Source organism: Lacerta agilis, chromosome 1 (genome assembly GCF_009819535.1).
Source record: "Lacerta agilis isolate rLacAgi1 chromosome 1, rLacAgi1.pri, whole genome shotgun sequence".
Taxonomy (NCBI): Eukaryota; Metazoa; Chordata; class Lepidosauria; order Squamata; family Lacertidae; genus Lacerta; species Lacerta agilis.
The window spans coordinates 21,268,809-21,287,148 of record NC_046312.1 but is presented as its reverse complement, the minus strand read 5'-3'; the positions used below and the strand labels follow the sequence as shown (position 1 = coordinate 21,287,148).

The 18,340-nt window shown below is 44.2% G+C and overlaps 1 protein-coding gene across 2 annotated transcripts in view; it reads right to left on the bottom strand.

Moving 5' to 3' along the window:
• Window positions 1-17,267, bottom strand: part of FBLN5 (fibulin 5) — a 52,366-nt gene extending 35,099 nt beyond the window's left edge. The window contains exons 1-5 of one of the 2 annotated variants that reach the window (XM_033141023.1): window positions 16,766-17,267; window positions 13,335-13,389; window positions 8,125-8,175; window positions 4,819-4,870; window positions 826-1,074 (exon numbers count right to left, since the gene is read on the bottom strand). In XM_033141023.1, coding sequence (XP_032996914.1) covers window positions 826-1,074; window positions 4,819-4,870; window positions 8,125-8,175; window positions 13,335-13,389; window positions 16,766-16,860 — 502 coding nt within the window. In that variant the 5' untranslated portion in view covers window positions 16,861-17,267. The remainder of the gene's footprint in view (window positions 1-825; window positions 1,075-4,818; window positions 4,871-8,124; window positions 8,176-13,334; window positions 13,390-16,765) is intronic. The other variant, XM_033141031.1, reaches the window with a different exon arrangement.
• Window positions 17,268-18,340: the final 1,073 nt, after the last annotated feature.

The window sequence follows — 18,340 nt, the reverse complement described above, 5'->3', positions numbered from 1 at the left end:
ACCTTAAAATGTATGAGCATTGGCAAAATAAAGGAGGCCTCCACACAGTGGAGCAGAGCAACAAAGGTTATACAGTGAAGAAGGATGGTCTTCTCATTATCTGCCACTCTGAATATCTTCTCAACCGCACCACACTCAGGATTTGGGCCTCTTAAAAAGCTAAACAGACTAGCTTCTGACTTAATACATCAGTATATTCTTAGCTCACGTTTTTAGGAGCTACCCTAGTCTCTTGGTTGTAAATCCTTTTAACTGATTTTAATATTTATGGTAAAGAGTGGGTAAGAAATCTAATAAATAATAGCGATGGATAAATAAATAAATAAATAAATAAATAAATAAATAAATAAATAGACATGATAGAAAAACTGAGATAAAAAGATTAACTGTAATGAACTAGCATAAATACATTTGGTAGGTATATAAACAGACAGACAGATATATGACAATTAAAAGCTCTCTCCTTATTCCATTTGGATTTTTTTTTTTGCTTTTGAAGTAGATGTATAGTTTTTTTAATAACTGCCATTAGATTTCATAAAATTATTTTTATATAAGCAGTGTATTTATGTCAGTTTGTAACAGTTATTTTTTATCTCTCTATTTTTTATTATATCTTCAATTTTTCAGGATTTATTCCCTTTTTTTGCCCTGCTAGATAGATAGATAGATAAAATGTGAATAAACTGGGATAAAACTGGTGCAATAATAAAAATAGCAGGAAAAATACTTCAGATTATAATAATAACATAGCCATCCATTAAAATATTAAAATAAAATAAAATAAATATTATGCAGGGATCTAGAAGACATTTTGCTACTTACCAACACACTGGTTGCCTTCGCTCATTTGGTAACCAAACCGGCAAATGACTGGAGTTCGTGCAGCAGTTGGATAATTGGGAGCAGGCGCTGGGGCTGGAGGTGGTGGAGGATATGCGTTAGCATAAGGATTCAGATATGGCGTCCGATAAACGGGATTTGTTCGTGGTATACATAGATAGCCACCATTCTGGTTAACGCACACCATATCTCCTCTACAGGCCTCGACAATAGTCCGACATTCGTCAACATCTGAAAGGATGCAGAAGGGAAAAACAATGTATCTCTCTGCCAGTTAAAGGTTTATTTAGCAAATCAATCAACAATTAATGTCTGTACATTTAATCAATTCATCATTCATCATTTATATGCATTTTCATATTATAAACATTTCAATATAAGTGTCTTTTTTGTTACAGAAGTGTGGGAAAACTCAATAATAGTATATTTAATTTTTTTTTTAGCCACCACTAACTTTAAGGAGGGGGAGGCATTTTTAATACTTTCCCCCTATTACAGGAGGGAAATACGATGCTGCTACACACTAGCAGAACATCAGCCACATCTGTTGTGTGCTCAGCCCAGGAGTGACCCTAGAAACCTCCAGGACTATGATGGTGACAACGCCCACATGCCGCCCCCACAGAGGGAGCCAATGGTTTTGTGAGAGTGACATCACACACACCCAGCACCTTCATATACAGGCACACCACAGGCAATGTTATGCCATAATGCCTCCCATCCCATCAGTTGCAGAGGCAGAGCTAGCAACAGCCCCACCACTGCCAGTCCTCAGGCATTCCTCTACAACTCCATTATGCTCCACAAAAAGGTAGAAGGAGCCTTCACTTCGCTGCCAGTACATGGGGCTCTGCACAGTCCTCCTGTGTTCAATGGTTCAAGACCAACCATGAGTGGGAAAGAACCTTTTGTTAAGCAGCCAAGGGGCAGGGCAGGTCACAAGTAGGGGTAGGGCAGCCACCACACCATACTGACAGCAACAGAAACAGCATCCATTGGCTAACTACATGAGGCATGGAGCTGGCAAGCAGGAGATGGGAGTTCAAGCTGCACCAGGGGGGAAGGGGAAATGTGTCCTCAAAAGCTTTCAGAATGTCAGTTCCCCCCCCCTGCCCAAAAACCTATCATGTTCTCGTGCATGAGCCCACACTAAAAACACCACAGGTGTCATGGACTGGTTGGCTGGAGAGGAATGGTGGGAGGAACCAGATGGGGAGCCACCAAGGGAAAGATGGCTCAGAGCCCAGAAAGTGGTAGTGGTCAGAGGGAGAAGACTGGGAAGAGGAGGTGTCAGAAGCTGAGGAGGTAACATGGTTTAGTGAGCTCAGAGTCTGTGGCATAGAGAAGTCCAAAATCAGAGGCAGAAGCTGAAGCAGTAGAGTGGAATGACAGAGGCCAAGAGCAGAAATGATTCAGGCTGGTGAAGAGTCATGCGTGGCTCCCCCTCCTGCTGCAACAGGTTCCTCTCCTCCCTGGTCTCCCAGAACCAGGAGAGGCATGAATAGGGCAAAGGAGAAGTTATCTTCATGCAAGCACACTCTTAAACTGCTTGGGGGAAACCCTGGAGAGGAGAGGACTTAGGCAGCTGTGGGGAGGCGGGAACCTTCAGTCTCAGCAACTGCTTCATGGGGGCAAGACCTACCAGAGACGAGTTGCTATGCGTTCATTAGACCTGACAAACTTTTGCAGATCGTGATTTTGCTAATAAAGAGTTAACTCCAACTTGCACAGTGTGATTTACTGCTGGCTCACGCCTAACAACAGAGCAGTTCCACAGCAGTGGAGAATAGAACATTATGGGGAAAGCTGCCCAGAAGAGGGGGCTGCAGAGGGTAATGGGCCAAAAGGTGCCTCCCCATATGTTCTCAAGTGGGAGCCTCCACTGGATCTCAGTCCTGGAAGGGTCCCTTCTCTTCACTAAAGGGCACTCTGGAGACAACTCAACATACATACATACATACATACATACATACATACATACATTTCATTAACTAAAACAATGGAAGGCTCATTGATATTACCTTGGTCTTGCCATGTCATGCAGATTGATAATGGTTTGTGCACAAGGTGAAGCAGTAATGCGATTTCCCAGATTCCCATTTTTAACATTCCATCACACAGCTGCTAAGAACCATCTAATGGTGCAATAAAATGTAGACCCGCATTGACAAGATCAACACAGGCCAACAGGGAGGTCTGGCATAAACTAGACTACTCAAAAAGCCTCATCTAACCCACATGATTTTATCTTATCCTACTCTTACGTTTTTAGTGAAAATGTAAAAGATCCCATTCTTATTGCCTTCTCTACTACAGTTTCATTGGTAACTGCAAACTCCCGTGGCCTTTTTCTACTAACACATTTGTAAAAGAACATTGGGATACAAATTTCAGGCTTGTGGTTCCCCCCCACCACCACCCAACACTGATGGTTTGATTTGGCAGCTGTGAAACTTGGCTCTTAATCTGGAACTGCAAACTTCTTTTACACTCTTGCTTGCATAAACATGGTTACAGGATATTAAACTCTGAGGATTTGTTTCAGATCTCCTCTTAGCTCTCACCAACATTTGAAAGTTATTTCATGTGTTGTAATGAATTGACTTCAGACAGATACAAACTGATTAATGAGATTAGACTGCAGACACCATTTTGAAGACCCTCTTCCTGTTTTGTCTCCTCGGCCAGAGAGCTAAAGAAAATGAATGAATTTTGGGGAGGGTTCAGTGGGAGAGCATCTATTTTGCATGCAAAAGGTCACTAGTCCAATCTCCGCCATCTCCAGCTAGAGTTGGGAAGGCTCCCAGTCTGAAAACATGGAAAGCTGCTGCCAATCAGTGTGGACAATATGGACCAGTGATTTGACTCAGTATATAACAGTTTCCTATGTTCCTAACTAAAGCTTTGGTGGTCATACTAAATACCACCAAATGAATACATGGATTCAACTGGCAAGTATGGATTTGAACCTAGATTATATGTTCAAAATCCAGCAGCCTGGCTATTGTCACCATGTATTAATGACATCATCCCTAACTATAGCCATTTAGAATAATAAAGTTGGTAGTGACTCGAAAGGTCATTTAGTTTAAAGGTAAAGGTAAAGGTACCCCTGACCGTTAGGTCCAGTCGCGGACGACTCTGGGGTTGTGGCACTCATCTTGCTCTATAGGCTGAGGGAGCCGGTGTTTGTCCGCAGACAGCTTCCGGGTCATGTGGCTAGCATGACTAAGCTGCTTCTGGCGAACCAGAGCAGCACACAAAACAGCCAGTGTGGTGTAGTGGTTAAGAGCGGTAGACTCGTAATCTGGGGAACCGGGTTCGCGTCTCCGCTCCTCCACATGCAGCTGCTGGGTGACCTTGGGCTAGTCACACTTCTTTGAAGTCTCTCAGCCCCACTCACCTCACAGAGTGTGTGTTGTGGGGGAGGAAGGGAAAGGAGAATGTTAGCCGCTTTGAGACTCCTTTGGGTAGTGATAAAATGGGATATCAAATTCAAACTCTTCTACTCTTCTTCTTCTTCTTCTTCCCGCCAGAGCGCTACCTATTTATCTACTTGCACTTTGACGTGCTTTGGAACTGCTAGGTGGGCAGGAGCTGGGACCGAACAACGGGAGCTCACCCCATTGCGGGGATTCGAACCGCCGATGTTCTGATCGGCAAGCCCTAGGTTCAGTGGTTTAGACCACAGCGCCACCCACTTCCCTGATAGGTGGCCATCCAGCCTCTGCTTAAACACCTCTAACAAAAGAAAACAGGTCATGCCACCCATAAGTTATTCCTAACATTTAGTTTTAACCCATTGGTTTGGGTCCTACCCTGTGGAGGAACAGAAAGTAGCAGATGCAGTTAACACCCTGAAGCAGACATACTGAAGGACAGAACCATAACCAATATGCTGCGATCAGACAAAGGCACTGTACATAATGAGTAGTTGAATCCTAGTTCAAAGGAATTGATGCAATCAAATCCTACCTAAGCATTGGCCCGAGGTACGGTCCATCTCAAACCCATTTGAGCATTGTTGCTAAAAAGAGAAAAGAAAGGACACTCAGTCAATGGAAACCTGGATAAACACAGATCAGAATGAATTAGCATTCTCCCTTCCACACTTCTGTGCTGAGTTGCGAAATTTGCAACAGACATACAAATTCAGGTACCACTATAGGTGAATGAAAGAACCCACAAGTGTCATGATGAAACTCCTAGTTGGCTGTGGTCCTAAACCCAAAGCATTCTACCACTAGAGAATGTGCACAATAGAGATAATATAACAGTTCTATTCTTTTGGGTCAGGGCTAGATTTACTCTTGTCTTTAAATGTGCAATTATTAAACTAAGGGCTAATCCACACTGCCATTTGGCCTGCTGCTTTCCCCCAGGAAAACCCACAGTTGAACAGTGAATTGAACCAAATGGCAATCAGGTTTTGCATGGGTTGCCATTTGTCCCAATTCAGTGGTAAAGTTTGTGTTTTCTCCAGGAAAGCTGTGGGACAAGCAAAAAAGAAAAAAGGAAAAGAAGCGCCCCACTCAGCCCCATGCTTTCTAGGCACAAGACAAGTGAAGTGTAGGACAGCCCTAAATGTAAAACTACTGCAAAATTATCACACCATATCCTTAAAAGACACTCAAAGCATACCCACCCATAATCCTCAGAGCTGTAGTTTACCCCTCACAGAAATGCAATTCCCAGCACCCATAACAAACAACAGTTGAAGTTTATGGGGTGGGTGGGTGCTTTAAAGGTATGGTACGTACACAGTCATAGTTTAAACCTGTGTCCCCCACCCCACCCCATTGCACAAGCTGGATTTTGAAGTTTTCAATATTCTGATACCCTTTTCAAAGAGAGAAAGAGACCAGGAAGGAAAGGAAAGCAACAACAAATTTAAATACGCTTTTAAAGGTTTCGTTAAAAAAAAGAAGAAGCTAAAAATGAGTTTGGTAAAAGCTATTGTAGTTCAAAAGACCAGGTGGCTCAACTAAATCGTTGGCTTTAGTTTCTCCAAATTCCATCCTGCATCTTCTGGCAGACCATTAGAGGATCTTGCTGGGTGAACACGAGGTCTTCAGGAAACCACCCTCTTTTCCATCACTTTCCCACATTGTTCCAATGTTTGCCACTAGAAGCGTTCAACTCTCTATAAATACAGCAATCTGCCATTCAAGATGCAAGCTTGTTTAAAGCACGTGAAACTTAATGATTCCATGGTCTGGAAGCATACATGCATTTGTTTCGTGGAAGGGACTTGCAAGGATACATAGCCAACCGATTAAAAAATAAATAAAATTGCAGCGTTTATATTTACTGTACATCTCTCTTTTGTTGACTATAGCCAGGGGAGCCATTTAGAAAGGATGGGAGAAGTCGCCCACCTTTCCCTTGTATTTCAGACGACACGTAAATATTCTTTAGCAATGGAGCAGGATAAAACTAAGCAAAAATGATGCACTTAACCCAACCCAGGTGGTGGTGCTTTTCTTGCAATTTAAACATGACTGTTGTCTAGAAACAGGCCTTTGAACTTGACTGTGCATCTTTCCCCTTCATTTTTAAATATCCCAAATGCCTGAAGAAGCACCCCCGCCCCCAACTATAACATTGAACTCTCAACTTATCCCTTGGCTTTATGGCAAGGTACCTGTCATCTATATCTATTGATATAAACCTTATAGAAGACACTCTGGGGATGTGAGTGGGGTCAGGAGAATTAGCTGTGTTTTATTTTTATTCTTAAAGTGAGCCTTGCTTCCTCCTGGTCTCACAACTGAACATAAACCCTCAGATTTCCTCTTCCCTATGGGCTTCAGGTGGGCTGCTTGCCTTTTTTTAGTTAACAAAACACTGCGAAAACATTCATGCATTCATCAGTTCATTAGTGTGCTTGTACTATTAGTGCTCCCCACTAGTAAAACCAATTGTTTTTAATTGCAGGATTGCTCGGAGAAATAGAGAGGGGGATTATTGACGGGGGCCATAGCCTATATCAGCATAACTTCTGCTTCAGTCTTGCAAGGGTTTTTACAGCTTAACGTTAGAGAGGGGGGCAGGAAACTAAGCTTGATGATGGAATACTTTGAGGTTGTTTCATAGAATTGTAGAGTTGGAAGGGGAGCCGGGGGTCATGTAGTCTAACCCCCTGCAATGCAGGAAACTCAGCTAAAGCATCCATGACAGATGGGCACCCAGCCTGTGCTTAAAAACCTCCACGGGAGGAGAGTTTCCAGAGCGGCCTCGCTGCTCTAAACTTGTTGGGTGTGTCTTCACCCTTAAGGGAAAGAGGAAAGGGAAAGTTAGCAGATACACGTGTTATGAGGCCCTTGTTTACATCATGGAGAGGCTGGGCCACTTGGGATGAGAAGTGGAAAGAGTTCAAAATGGTGCCTGACAGTGACTCTGGGGAGGGAACCAGGTTATGACAGAATGTGGCCTGGCCCCTGACTCCCATCTGTGCATTGTGAGGAGGAGTCTACAGGTGAGGAATCTCAGCAGGTTGCCACCTAGCTCATAAGTACCAGCCTCAACTACTCTGCCACCAGCACTGCCCCTGGTGCCACCAGAGCTTCAGCCTGCATCAGCCTCTACTGATAAGGCCCTGCCCACTGAGGAGGTGGCTGATGCCCAGTCTGATTCTTAGGTGGCACTGTTGCCTCCTCTGTCACCTAGGGCACAGAGATGCTAGCACTGGTATAGACAGACAACTCAGGCGCAGTTCCTCAGGAGGAGTTCCCGTTTGCTTGCTCAGTCCAGAGCTGCATCCCGCTTGCTATGCTAAAGCCATGCCTGCCCTGCTCCATTAAAACAGTGGTCCTTTCCTTGCTTCCAGAACATCCTGGTCTGAGCAATGAAATCTATAGTAGGAATTGGGATCTGAGTCCAAGTCCCACATCCAGGACAGTTGGATCCAACCCACACCTCCTCAAGGTGCTCAAATGAATGAAGGTGCTGGGAGTGGGCAGGCAGCTGCAATAATCCATGTCCACAGAGCCCTCCATCCTTGGCCCAGGAGATTGCCACCCTGAGAGGACAGCTTGTGCAAGCAGCTCAGCCAGCTGCTCCACCAGTCAAGACTTGTCTGCCCACTGGTCAAGTTCCAAGGAAACTGGGATCAGTTCATAGCATGATCCATTCATGTGTGTGAGGGCAGCAGAGTGGGAGATTCCCACCAAATACTCAGCTGACAGAGGCATGTTCTGCAAAAAAGAGGAGTATCAGCTCCCGTCTCACTGTCCCTATTATGGTACCATTGAAGCACTGTGAGAATTCATTGATACCAACCTCAAGTGAGGATCCATCCTGTCTTCCATGTCTCCTGCTGGAGCCCCGATCCTGTTCGAAGGAGAAATCAGGAGTATCCATGTAACAACTGCTGTGCGCTAAACAGGATTACCATCCCTAATCACTACCTCTGTTCACTGATCAAAGGCCATGCACCGTCAATATCTTAACTAAGCTGGATCATAGAGTGGGCGACAAACTAGTAAGAGTCCAAGAAGGGGATGAATGGAAGACTGCTTTACAAACCCAATATGGACATTATGAATACACTGTCATCCCATCAGGCTTCTGCAATGCCCCTGCTATCTTCTAACACCTCATGAGCGACATATTCAGATACTTTCTTGACAGGTTTGTGGTGGTTTAACCAGACAAAATCCTTATCTGCTTGGAGTCACCCCAGCTCCAGTGGTTAACAACAGGAAAATCTCCATGTCAAGCTGGAAAAGTGCAAGTTTGACCTCTCCAGCATCAACTTCCTTGGATACCTGTATCTCCCACCAAGGGGTAGAGATGGACCCATACCAAACACATGGCATGCTAACCTGGCAGTCCCCCAAAGCCAAACAAAAACTTGCAGAGCTTCCTTGGCTTTGCTAATGACTACTGGAGGCTTGAAAACTACCACCGCACTCACAGACTGTCCTTAACGGAAAGAAGTCCTTTCAGTGGACAGCAGACACACAGAAAGCCTCTGAACACCTAAAGGAACCTTTTGTTTCTGAACTGATCATACACCACTCAGATCTGTCCCATACCTTTGCTGTGAAACCTGATGCCTTTGATGTGGCTATCAGGGTGATTCTGCTGCAGGCTGAAGAGATGGGAGAAGCAGCTTGTCCCTAAATGTACTACTCCCCAAAATTCACCCTACCCAAACAGAACCACACCATCTGGTGCAAAGAAGACATCAAAGAAATGTTCAAGGTGCGGCAACACACCATAGAGATCCAGATGGACCACCACAACTTACAGATTGCCTGGCCACTAAATCAACGACAGTTCCACGAGTCACAGTTTTTCACCTGGTTCCATTTCAAGATTGCCAACATACTCAGCACCCAAAGTTGATGAGAGGATGCTTTCTCCTGCAAGTCGGAATACAACGGCACCAGAGCAGAGTGGGAGCCTGAACTGAACCCTTCATCCAGAGCAATTGATAGTGGACAGCTCCTGCCCACCTAGCAGTTCGAAAGCACGCCAAAAAGTGCAAGTAGATAAATAGGTACCACTCCGGCGGGAAGGTAAGCAGCATTTCCGTGCGCTGCTCTGGTTTCGCCAGAAGCGGCTTAATCATGCTGGCCACATGACCCGGAAAAACTGTCTGGCAGCTCCCTCGGCCAGTAAAGTGAGATGAGCGGCGCAACCTGCTAGTGGGCTGGCGTGCCTCCTGTAACTACCCCCTATACCCACTGGACCATGGGAAATGGTTTCTATGGAATTCATCACTGAACTACCCAAACCTCAGCACCACACTACAATTTTAGTGGTGGTCGACGCCTTCAGCAAGATGGCTCATTTTGATCCCTTGCACTGAACTCCCAAATTTGTATACAACTAAGTCTAGAACTCTACTCAATAGACTCCATTCCTTACCAGCTATGGATTCCACCCATGCACCTTTCACTCATACTTTATTGGTTGCTTCAGCTACTGACTTTATCCAAGAACTGCAAGCTATACAATGGCTGCTACAAGAACTAGAAGGAGCCAAGGCCACTTACATGAAAGCTGCTGATGTGCACTAACCACCTGGGAAAGACCACCTGAGCATAAAGCCGCAAGTTAGAAGCCCTCAGATTTGGGTCCTGTGTCGTTGAAGCACAAATCAACCTAAGTCACATTCTGGTTACTTCTCTGGCTCTCCATGAAACTCCACCCTTATTCTCTCTGCCCCCTCCACCACACCCATACAGATCTGACAGCAGCCCACCACCCCCAGTGAACATCAAGTGGGAAGAATAATCTGAAGTGTGACACATCTTAGACTTTTGATAGCACCACGGCTGCCTGCAATACCTGATCCACTAGAAGGGCTGTGTCCCTGATAATTGGTCCTGGGAAGTTGCTGTTCAGGCCCCTGAACTGACTGCTTTCCACATAAGCCCAAATCCTAAGGCTGAGAAGGTGGAAGGGGATAATGTCATCAGCCCCATGGTGACATCATGGAGAAGCTGGGTTCACTGGGGTGAACAATGGAAGGAGTTCAATGTGATACCCGACGATGATCCTGGAGAGGAACCCAGATGGTAGGGCCAGGCCCTGAGTGCCATCTGTGTAGTCCAGGGGAGAAGTCCATGGGTTAGGAATCCAATGCCATGGAGGGACCCAGTGGATTGCTGAGCTAATGCCATGCCTGCTCTGCTCCTTTGCAACAGGAATACAAGAGGTGTGTCTATGGTTGGATCAACATCTTAGGTTGCCATGCCATGCACCAGTGATCCTTGCCTTGATTCCATAACATACTGAACTGAGCAATAAAGTCTATAGTAGAAAATGAAATCTAAGCCCCACATCCAGGACAGTTAGATCCAACCCACACCTTCTCAAGGTGTCGGAATGGATGAAGGTGCTGGGGGATGGAAACAGCTGCAATCATCGGTGTCTACTGGGCCCTCCAAGCCTTTGCCCAGGAGATTGCCACCCTGAGAGGACAGCTTGTGCAAGCAGCTCAGCCAGCTGCCCCACCAGTCAAGTCTCATACTTTACCAACTGAGCTGCAGACATATGCACATCAGATGCATTTCTAATTAAATTGCAGCAATTATTTCTAAATTTGCATCTTATACATATAAAGTAGCATGTGGAATGTTTATGAAAACATGTATCCTATTTCATCCTATTTTTTTTTTGCTATGTGTAAATGTCCACCATAGGTAGGTAAAGCAACTTGTGAGCAAATTATTTAAATAGAACTAGTGAGCAAATTATTTAAATTGAAAGGCAACAGCTAGAATTTATTTAACAGGAAGGAGGAAAGAGGTGAGGGATGAAGAGGACCGGCTCAGGCAAGTATATGATTTTTAAAACGCCTCTAAGCAACGGAATAAAAGCAGAGTCCGGCTTTCAAGTCGGCCAGGTGAGCATTCAGAACCTCACAAACTTATCGCTGCTTTAGGGCTAGGCCTCAGATTCTGTCACACACCTTGGCCTTGGAGCTACTATGTGACGGCAAAAGGCATAAACTGTTGCTACTGTTTCTGCCAATATGGATCCTTTATTCCCTCTCTGTAATCTCCTCAGTCTCTCTGTCCTGTTTACAGTTCTCCTCAGAATCTCCATCTCTACCCCCATCTCCTCAGTTTCATATTGCAGTTCCTTATAGCCAAAAGAGAGAGAGACTGTGCTCCTAGCATCCCAGAGACAGCTATGCTACCAGGGTTCTTCTTCTATTATTATTATTATTATTATTATTATTATTATTATTATTATTATTATTATCCTGCAGTTCCTCTGAGAGGAGCTCAGGGCAGCAAACAACAAAGCGGCAAAACAATACAGTTGGAAATAAAGGGTTGTAGCAACAGAAAGTCCCCTCGCTATTATCCCCCCTGTGCCTCCCCAAACTATTCTGGGGACCAGCCTCCAACACTGCCAAACTATTTGGGGTTAGGGGCGCATAGGCAGATGAGAGGGAAGGGGACTTCTGTCATACAAGTGGACCTCCTTGTGCTAACAGACCAATGTCACTGACTGGAGACAAACCATGTCAAATAAAAACATTTTAAAATATTATTAACAGCTAAAAAAAAATTAAGACCATCTAAAAATTAAATAAATAAAAGTGGTCACATATTATTATTTTTCATTCTCATCAAATGGTAGGCCTCTGGGCCTGGACCTCCTTTCATTTTTTTTTTAAAAACAACAAACTCTCTACTGTCTTCTGTATTCTAGGGACAATAGTTTTATCAAGAATCTCTCTGTTAACGTATGTCTCTTGTCACAGCTCATGTTGCAGGGAATTCTGTCCTGAAGATGCACCTGTAGGAAATACATTTGCCGCCATCTGGCAAAAGCAGACAGGAGCAGCTGAAACTCCCTTCTCTACAAAACAGTTTAGGTGCCAGAATCCTGCCCTCTTTTTCACCTGATCACCATATCTGGTAGAAGTACATATTACCTCTGCCCTAACTACATTGCCTATTAGGTCGTTGGCTTGGGGCACGATTTTGATGAATCTCTTATGAACCTGGTTAGGATTTGGGTAGGCTGACATAAGGAACTGGATTACACCAGATCAAACTATTGGTCTATCAAATCCAAGATTTTGTACTTGAAGGGTGGGGAACATGTGGCCCTCCAGATGTTGCTGGACTACAGCTCTCACAATCCCTCATCACTGGCCATGTTGGCTGGGGATGATGGGAGTTGGAGTCCAACAGCCTGTAGAGGGCCACAGTCTACCACCACTGGTCTACTCTGGCTGGCAGCAGCTCTCCGTGGTCCCAGAAAGAGTGAGGACTATCCCATGAGCCACTTCCTGGTCCTTTAACCTGGAGATGTGTTCAATCACTGATCTATGAGGGTGTGGAGAAGATGTTGAGCTGAAGTCAGGTTCTGCATAGCAATGCTGGGTTCTTACTAGTCATGATACATGGTTTTTCTAAGTCAGTTTACCATAACTTCTACTTTTTGATGCAACTACTGATTTTTGTTCTTACAAAGGCCATATAACACTATTATTATTATTATTATTATTATTATTATTATTATTATTATTATCCGCACCACCACCAAGTTGAGAAAGCGTGTTCTCCTTCCTAGAGAGCACGTGTTGCGGTTGGGGCCTAGCAAGACACCCTGCTGGAGTTGTGGGGCGGGATCTAATTAGCTAGCTAGGATACTGATAGGGGCTGTTGGGGTTGTTGGGGAGAATAGCATGTTGCAAAGTTTGATAGACAGCTCAGGGGTTATATATTCTGGGCGTTCGCAGCAACTGCCCCTCTTTGCTGCGTGCATCGGATCACCTGGAACACTTGGATCGTCTGGAGGACAGTGGAGCGAGCTTCTCATTGTCTGGTTAAATTTCTTTGTTTCCAAGTTGAGAATAAGTCTAATGTAAATGTCAGGCTCTGGTTCTGTCTTGACCCAAGCCAACAGTGTAACACAAATCCAATATTGCACTGTGTCCTGGTCTTCCTCTTTGGCAGCCCACAGTCATGAAATCTCTTTGTATAAAACATTGAAGTATTTGTGACATATCTTACCTGTGTCTTCCCCCGACTTAAGAGGCAGGCAGCCACCATGAAAATGGTAATTATCCTGCAATAGGAACATAAACCTCATTGTTATGCAGGACAGTGATATGTGTAACCCACCTGTTTACTGATATGACCCCACTGCACTTAGTCACCATTGCATGCAGAGCTACACCAGAGGAACATTTAGCTAAGGATAATTATTATAATCTGAAAATGGGGTTCTGAGAACAAGCACACTCATAACTGCAGTAACCATGGGTGGTGGTGGGGTGTTCAAGGCTTATAATATGTGGCAAGCCAGTCCTGATGCATTTGAGGCTGCTCTCTGCTGAGCGAGACTCTGGGCTTTTGCCTACAAAGGTCTGTCCTGACCGTAATGTGCACATCCTCTGAGGGTAAGTAATGCTGTCTTTCTCTGCATCAGGTGTGACTGCACAACACAGCAAAACTGGCCACTCTCAACGAGACATGGCTAAATTACCCACTTCCAACAGAAGAATAGCAGAGCTGGGCAGTGAAACATTCACTGAGTCAAGTAATAAACAGCTGCCTATGAAAGAAGCATTCAGGAGGAGCCTGTGGCCTATTGAACAGTTCTTTAAAACAGAGTTGCTGTATCTTTAAGGGTCATTTCCTGGTTGTTGGGTCTAGGCAGAAACTGTGGGGAAACTGTGGCCCTCCAAGACATTGTTGGACTCCAGCTCCCATTAGCCCCAGATAGCATGGGATGGTGGAGAAAGTACTACAAAACCATCCACAGGGGCTACAGGTTCCCCATCTGTAGAGAATTTGAGCTGTGTGATCCTGCAGCTAGCAGGGAGTTGCTGTCCTCTGTTTGTTGTTTTATCTTTTTGGTCTTCCAGTACAGTGGTACCTCTGGTTGCGAACACGATCCGTTCCGGGGTGCCGTTCGCACCCTGAAAAGTCCACAACCAGAGCGGCACTTTTGCACATGCGCGATAGAGCCCTTCTGTGCATGCGCGAACCGCACACAACGCTTCTGCACATGCGCACACAGTGAAACCTGGAAGCAAACACTTCCGGGTTTGCCACATTCTTAACCTGAAAAAACGCAACCTGAAGCGGCTGCAACCCGATGTATGACTGTAGAGTTAGTGAGGCCTCATGCTGCCTTTCATGTGAAGTCTATACTTAAAAAGAACCCCTAAAATCAGAACCCCTAATGGAACACTTTCAGATGGCACACAGTTTGAGAATCACTGGGTTAATATCTGTCCTGTTTAGATGCTGGATGCCAACTCTTCAAAGGTACAGCTCATCATTACAATTGATCATTAGCTCTTCCAGATAAAAGATCATGTATGAATCTCTGAAACCTTAGCAAGCCTTGCTTATTTTGTGTCCCTTCAAGAGTCCTTGGAACGGTAGTTCATGAGGGTGCTGGGAATTATTACTCTGTGAGGGCTCTCCTAACACTCCTCAGCACCCTTAACAAGCTACAGTTCCCAGGATTCTTTGGAAGAAGCCATGACTTTTAAAGTGGTATAAGAGTGCTGAATATGTTTGAATACTTAAGGTTAAAATACAGCCTTCCCTATGCCTAGGAAATCAAATGTTTAAAATGTGAGCATTATATTTCTGTGGATTTGCTGTCATATAATCTCTCAGTCTCTCAACATAAGTTTCTTGAACTTCAGTTCCTACTGTATTTGTGTGATCTACTTTCCAGGAAAGCAACTTGATTACATTAGCAGACATAATCCATCATAATTTTTAGTACAAGCCCCCTTGAAATTTGATGTATGAGAGAGCGTGGTAGCTTAATGGAGCTTGTGCAAAACAACTTTTTGGTTGATTTCACCTTTATCTATGTCTATTTAACTGTTTGCAGGGGATTTGATTTAAAACATTTTCTAGGAAGTCCAGTGATTCAAAGAAAACTTTCCTCATTGCAGCTCCCAGAGTTTTCAACTCCCAAAGCACAAGTGGATGCTAACAGCATACTTTGTTCTCTCTGCATATTACAGAGGAGGCAAACAATGCTGTTTTTAATTCTGACAGCAACTTCTCAAGCCCTTCAGAACATTAATCAGAAACAACGCACAAAAAAACAAGCAAATCCCTCCATTGGTAATCCTGTGCAGGCAGATGTTTGTTTGCTTGCTTGGCAGACCTTTCAGTCATACAAAACTAGAATTGTTCTCTAGAGACACTGCCTAGTGCTATGTCATCTGTCATTCAATGCTGAACTTTGTCTATGGAGCTCCTGGAAGCTTTCCAGAGAGGTAGTCCAACTTCAAAAATGCAAACCCAAGCGCAGATTCATTCTGTCGCACAAGTAGAAGGAAATCAAGCTGTTGTTCATATTACATAGCAGTAAACCTGGGTTTGTCAATGAGAGTGTACAAGTAACTGGGCAATCCTTGATCCCTGATGAATATACCTGTATATGGCACACCTGTTTGTGACCACATGTTGGTTACATCCACACATTAGAACATGCACACGTGCAAATATAATGTGGGAAGATGACTGCTGGGTCAGACACAAGTTCCATCTAGCCCAGTTTGCCACCATGGCCAACCAGATGCAGCCATGGAACCTGCAAGCAGGGCATGAAGGCAAAAGCCCTCCTTTGCTGGTGCAACTGGTATTCAGAGTAGACTTTTCTTGCTTAAATGGCCCTGAAGGAGCTCTGTTCCTCTGTACTGAAAGTGCTACACATAAAGCTCTGCTCATCGACACTTTTGAGGGTGGAGGAAGAAAGAGGTTTCAGAGTCACCAGTCAACAGCAAGATTAAGGATTTGGCTTAATTCCTAGCTGCATGTAACTGACCTTGTGCATATTATTCACCTCTTGCCTTCCTCTTCCTCCGTCATTTTTCCCCATTCAAAATTTACATTGCAAGCTCCTTGGGGTAGAGACCTGACTTTTTTTGTTTGGCCTCCTCTGTAAAGCACCATTTACAGGGAGAGTGATATAATCTTCATCATCAACAACAAATCCCTGAATTTCTGTATATCTCTGGGGTGTCATGTTTCCAGGTTTACTTTTGTAAGAGTTCTATTTACAATCCCTATCACTTCTTCAAGACAGCTATCCTCAAGAGATCTGTCACATTTATCAGTTGGGGAGGCTGGCTTAGCCACCAGTTGCAATAGCAGTTAAATAATAGTGAACGATGAAATCAATAATTTTTTATACACGTTTGCATGGGGGGGGGCCCTTTAAGATCCACATTTTCTATGAGTTACTGCAGCTATCAAGGGCAGAAAAGAGTGCAAAGGATATTGGTAGATGCTACGTATACATCATGCTACAGAATAGTCTGTTTCCCTGCTCTCCCTCATGTTAGTTTGCATACAGTTTTAGCAAATGTGATAGAAGAGACATCAGCTATTAAACAAGGTTTGCATTCAGCAAACACACACACACACACACACACAGAGAGAGAGAGAGCACGCATAGGACCTACCTTTTTAATCCTGTCATGTCCAAAACTGAAGAAAAATGTTGAGCGGGGAAAATAATGTGTGCACAGCTGAATAGCTGGAAAATAGTTTTGCACATTAAACCTTTTGCCAGAATGTTAGTCCTGCCATCATTTATATTCCACAGAATGAAAGACCCAAAATCATAGAGAAGCAGAAGGAGAGAGTGAGAAAGAGGGAAGGAAGGAAGGAGGAGGAGGGAGGGAGGGAAGGAAGGAGGGGAGAAGAGTGAAGGGAGAAGGAGAGATCTGCTCCTCCTTAGACACTGGAGAGAAAACAGCAAAAGCACCTGGTTTTGCTTAGTTCTCTTCTGTAATTCAGCATTAAACCAATTGGAGGAGGAATGTTAAAAATGAACACTTCATTTTCTAAGTATGTTAAACAATGCAAATGGGAGGCCTCAGTCTGGGGACAGCTGTTTTAGATTAGAGAGCTCACCAACTGGCTAGACTCCTCACAACACTCCTGAGGAGCCTGCCAGGATAAAAAAAAACTGCTCACAGTTTGAAGGGAAATCTTTCCCGCTGCAAATGTTACCGAGGAGCGTGCCACAGGAGGAGGAGCAGTAGTACTGTCATGGGGCAGACAGAAAGCCTTCCTCAAGAACAATCTTGTTTATGTCTCATTATCTTATCCCTTCCTAAACAATTTGTTGCCGACCAAATATACCAAAGAGAGCTTCAACCATCTGATGGGCAAAGAATGAGTTCCTTCCTTGAGTTCCTTGGAGGAAAGGTAGAATTAAAATGTAAGGCAAAATAAATATAGTAAATAAATACAAATAAATTCTTCTTCTTCTTTGGCAATCACTCGTAGCCAAGTACGAGTCTTCCATAAACATGGTTTTGTCTTCCATAAACATGGTTTTAAAAGTGAGTCCGTAAGTGACTGTGGAGGCCAATTCTGGATCCACACATCCTTCCACAGTGGGGATATAGGTTTCCAGGTGGGAGTTTATCACGGTGTGGATTTGCCAAGCGTGCCTTCCTCTTAGCACATTTCTCCCTTTTGTCCTGAGTTTGAGCATCTTCAAAGCCCATGACACCTTTGATAAAGGCTGTTCTCCAACTGGAGCGCTCACAGGCCAGTGTTTCCCAGTTGTTGGTGTTTATACTACATTTTTAAAGATTTGCCTTGAGACAGTCTTTAAACCTCTTTTGTTGACCACCACCATTACAATTTCCATTTTAAAGTTCAGAATAGAGTAGTTGCTTTGGAGGACGATAATCAGGCATCTGAAAAACATGACCAGTCCAACAAAGTTGATGTTGAAGAATCATTGCTTCAACACTGATGATCTTTGCTTCTTCCAGTACACTAGCATTAGTTTCCTGTCTTCCTAAGTGATGTGTAAATTTTCTAGGAGACACTGTTGATGGAATCTTTCAAGGAGTTGGAGATGGCGTTTATAGGTGGTCCATGTTTCACAAGGTATATAGGCAGTATTGCACTAGACAGACAGTATATGGCTGCTTTCTATGTATTGTTGCATGCCACCCCAGTCTCCGAGGGGTTCTGGGTGCTTTCCCAGGGTTTGGTTTCCTTGGAATGAGACAGTG